Below are 3,720 nucleotides of genomic sequence, written 5' to 3'. Positions count from 1 at the left end.
TCAGACTACACACACACACACACACACACACACACACACACACACACACACTTCTCATAGTTAAATCAGAGAGTTGACCCCATAACAAACAGCAGAGACCAACACACAACTCTCTGCAGCGGCTCAGTGATTGATGAAATAATCGATTTATCAGAAGTGCAACCAAAGATGAAAGTGAAGCAGCAGTTGGAACATAAGGAGGAAACCTAACGCGTCCCCTCGCGCGCTCTGATCGGGTTATTGATCAGTGTTTGGATGCAAAATTATATTTGTGATTCCAAATTTGGTATCGACGCTAATAACGAAGGCATGCCGGGTCAGAGGTGACCGTGGGGTTAAATGTGCGTCAGAGGAACCGTCCCGGTCACCGGAGCGGGGCCGCCGCTCTGGTAGTGCTGCGGGTGAAGCACGTGCAGTCTCCCGTGCACGGAGGAGTCCGCCGCCGCCTCACCGGGCGGCAGGTACATGCTGATCATGTCCCGCAGGTCTCCTCCCGCGGGACAGGGCGGCGGCGCGGCGGACACCGGGGGGCTCACGTTAGGCTCTGACTTCACAAGGGACCCCAAAGTCCCGCCGATCGCTCCGGACACCGGGGACACGCCGGAGCTCTGGTGCTGGTGCGCGTAGCTCATGTAGCTCTGAGAGTTTGAGATGGGACTGTAGGACAAGCCGCTCATGTCGTACCGGTGCACCGGCTGCGGGTTGTGCGGGTGGTGGTGCGGGTGATGGTGTGGGTGATGCGGGTGGTGCGGGTGAGCGCCGGTGCTCGGGTGTTGCGTGTACGCCAGCTGCGCCTCCTGCATCATAGCGTGCGCCGCTGCCGCCGCCGCCGCCACCTGGCCCGAGTAGCTGCCGTTCGCCCAGCCGTTCATGTGCGTGGCGTAGCCGGCGTTCGCCCCGGCGTGGCCCCCTCCGGGACTGTCCAGCCGCTGCCCGCCGCTCATCCCCACGCCCGCGGAGGAGCCCAGCAGCCCGCCGGCCAGGGAGTACTTGTCTTTCTTCAGCAGCGTCTTGGTCTTCCTCCGCGGCCGGTACTTGTAGTCCGGGTGCTCCTTCATGTGCATGGCCCGGAGCCGCTTGGCCTCGTCGATGAACGGTCTCTTGTCCGCCTCGGTCATCACCTTCCACTCCGCCCCCAGCCGCTTGCTGATCTCCGAGTTGTGCATCTTGGGGTTCTCCTGCGCCATCTTCCTCCTCTGGCCCCGGGACCAGACCATGAAGGCGTTCATGGGTCTCTTGATCCTCTCCTGGGGGACTTTGCCGCCGGCCCCCCCGCCTCCTCCTCCCGGGTTGGAGGGGTTGGTGTGGGGCACCACGGGGGAATGCAGGTCGGTCTCCATCATGATGCTATACATTCACCTGGCTGGCTCAGGCTGCCTCACACATGCAGGGTGACCCGGGGAGCCTCGGGGGTGAAACAGTCCACGGAGCTCAATCCGCTGCTTCGAGCTTCACTTTGGCTGAAGCTGAACCGGGAAAAGTTACCGGAACGTGCGCGGGCCGCGCGCTTTGACAGCAGCTAAATGAGCGAGAGAGCCAATGGAGAGACGCGACACGCAGAGGCTCGAGCTGCTGGTGACGTCTGTGTGTGTGTGCGTGTGTGTGTGAGAGAGAGAGAGCAGTGTATTCAGATCGCAGCTCACACACCTGATGTTGTCCCTGTCAGTGAGATGTCCAAAGAGAGGACGCGTTCTGGAACAGAGCCGCCCCGAGCATGTGAGGGGCCCCGGCAGCCCCCTCCCCAACACACACACACACACACACACTGTGTGTGTGTGTGTGTAGTGTGTAGTGAGTAAATTCTCCAAACATACAGAAAACCTAACTCAGTCAAATAAAACCTAAATAAAACAATTTTTTGAATTTCAAATGTAACATTTAAGAGTAAACCTCCATTATAAAGTGTTAGTTGTTAATCACGTCATCATTTCCCAGCCTCTCTCATATCTATAATATAACTATCTATAATAATATAATATATAACATAATGATAATAAAAGAACAAAGGAGTGTTCGGAGGTTAATTTAACAGAATTCACTTTAAAATGACTATGTTAATATTCTCATGATATTATTCAGACTGTAACACATCTTCTCATAATGAACCTCCTACTTTGACGCCAAATAAGCTACATGAATAAAATGATAAATTCATTAATTCCCATTCTGAGGTAATTATAGCTGAATTAGTTATGGAGTATTTCATTTTAGTGCTGCTGATCTTTTTGATACAATAAACAAAAGAAAAGAAGGAATAAATGAATTCTCATGATTTTAATTTTGGCAACTGCCTCCATTCAGAGCCACAGGTGCTTTTTTGTGTTGTGCTCGTTGCTAGGAAACTGCTGACTGACGCCCAGAGCACGTGCCATCCAAAGCCTTTTGTTTGTGTGAGTGAGAGAGAGAGAGAGAGAGAGAGAGAGAGAGAGAGAGGAGAGAGAGAGAGAGAGAGAGAGAGAGAGAGAGAGAGTGAGAGAGAGAGAGCGCTCCCTGTAATTTAACAAGAGAGTGTGTGAGTGTGTGAGTGTGTGAGTGTGTGAGTGTGTGTGTGTGTGTGTGTGTGTGTGTGTGTGTGTGTGTGTGCCTTTCAATGTAGCTGCTAAAAATAATATTATTTGCTATTAATTGATTATATAGTATATTATTAGTTAAATTAAATTATTAAGATTGTTCCCGTGTGTGTGTGTGTGTGTGTGTGTGTGTGTCAGTGTGTAGATGTGTGTGCTTCTCTTCAGGTCTGCAGGTTGAATGGATCTTCATGGATCCATGTTGTTTCTATAACTAAACGTCTCTCTTCATGTATAGGAGGTTTAGAGGCTTTAAGGTGGATCCATAAGAGTCCAGCAGAGACCTGCAGACCTGAAGAGAAGAAGAACATCTACACACTGGTTCAGGCCTGGACCAGGCCTGGGGGCAGATCCAGGAGGTCCTTCAGGAGGACTGGCTCAGGTGGAGGAGGCCATGGTCTGGTTGATGACCTGTTAAATGTCACGAGTGAGGGACAGAGTCGTTATTGGAGGGCTGTTGGGAATTGGTGGAGGTATGAACTCTAGTGAGAGCCCCTCTAGATTACAGAGCATTTTGTCAGTCAGATTAAGTATGATGTGATGGATGTGATGTGATGTGGACGTTAGAATCTCAGCTTCCCTTCTGGAACGCCGGGATCAGCTGGTAAAGTCTGGAATTGTCGGAAAAACACCAAATGAAGTTTCTTCTTTCTCATACATGGCAAAACATCAAATCCTGGCCAGAGCAGAGGATCAAAGAGCACTGATAGATAAAACACAGCAAGGTTGTTCTTCACACACACACACACACACACACACACACACACACACACACACACACATACACACACACACACACGCACACACACACACACACACTCGGTCCTGCTAGAATCAAAGGCATTTTTGCGAGCAGCAGCGACCCAGTGGGTTTGTTTAAGGCTCTCTGTCACAGCAAGCTGTCAACTCCACTGGAGCTCAGCGGCTCTGACAGGACACACACACACACACACACAAACACACACACACACACACGCACACACACACACACACACACACACACACACACACGTGGACGCATGTTTGAGCGTTTTGTTTTTGGTGTATTCTCTCACCTACAGATGCTGCCACCTGTCGCTATAGAAACTATTTCCTGAAAGCTTTTTGTCGTTGTTAATGAGCTTCTATTGTTTCATGTTGCGTCCAAGGTTTC

The 3,720-nt window shown here is 51.0% G+C and overlaps 1 protein-coding gene across 1 annotated transcript; it reads right to left on the bottom strand.

The window, feature by feature from the left end:
- Positions 1-335: 335 nt before the first annotated feature.
- On the bottom strand, positions 336-1,355 carry LOC142990427 (transcription factor Sox-1a-like). Its single transcript, XM_076140212.1, has one exon. It carries the CDS (start codon positions 1,353-1,355, stop codon positions 336-338), a length of 1,020 nt encoding a protein of 339 aa, XP_075996327.1.
- Between the last annotated feature and the right edge of the window lie 2,365 nt (positions 1,356-3,720).

The sequence above is a fragment of the Genypterus blacodes genome, unplaced genomic scaffold (genome assembly GCF_046128005.1).
Source record: "Genypterus blacodes isolate CSIRO-AG114 ecotype Tasmania unplaced genomic scaffold, CSIRO-AGI_Gbla_v1 ptg000528l_1, whole genome shotgun sequence".
NCBI lineage: Eukaryota > Metazoa > Chordata > Actinopteri > Ophidiiformes > Ophidiidae > Genypterus > Genypterus blacodes.
The sequence above is the reverse complement of the archived record's forward strand: the minus strand, read 5'-3'. Positions and strand labels throughout refer to the sequence as shown.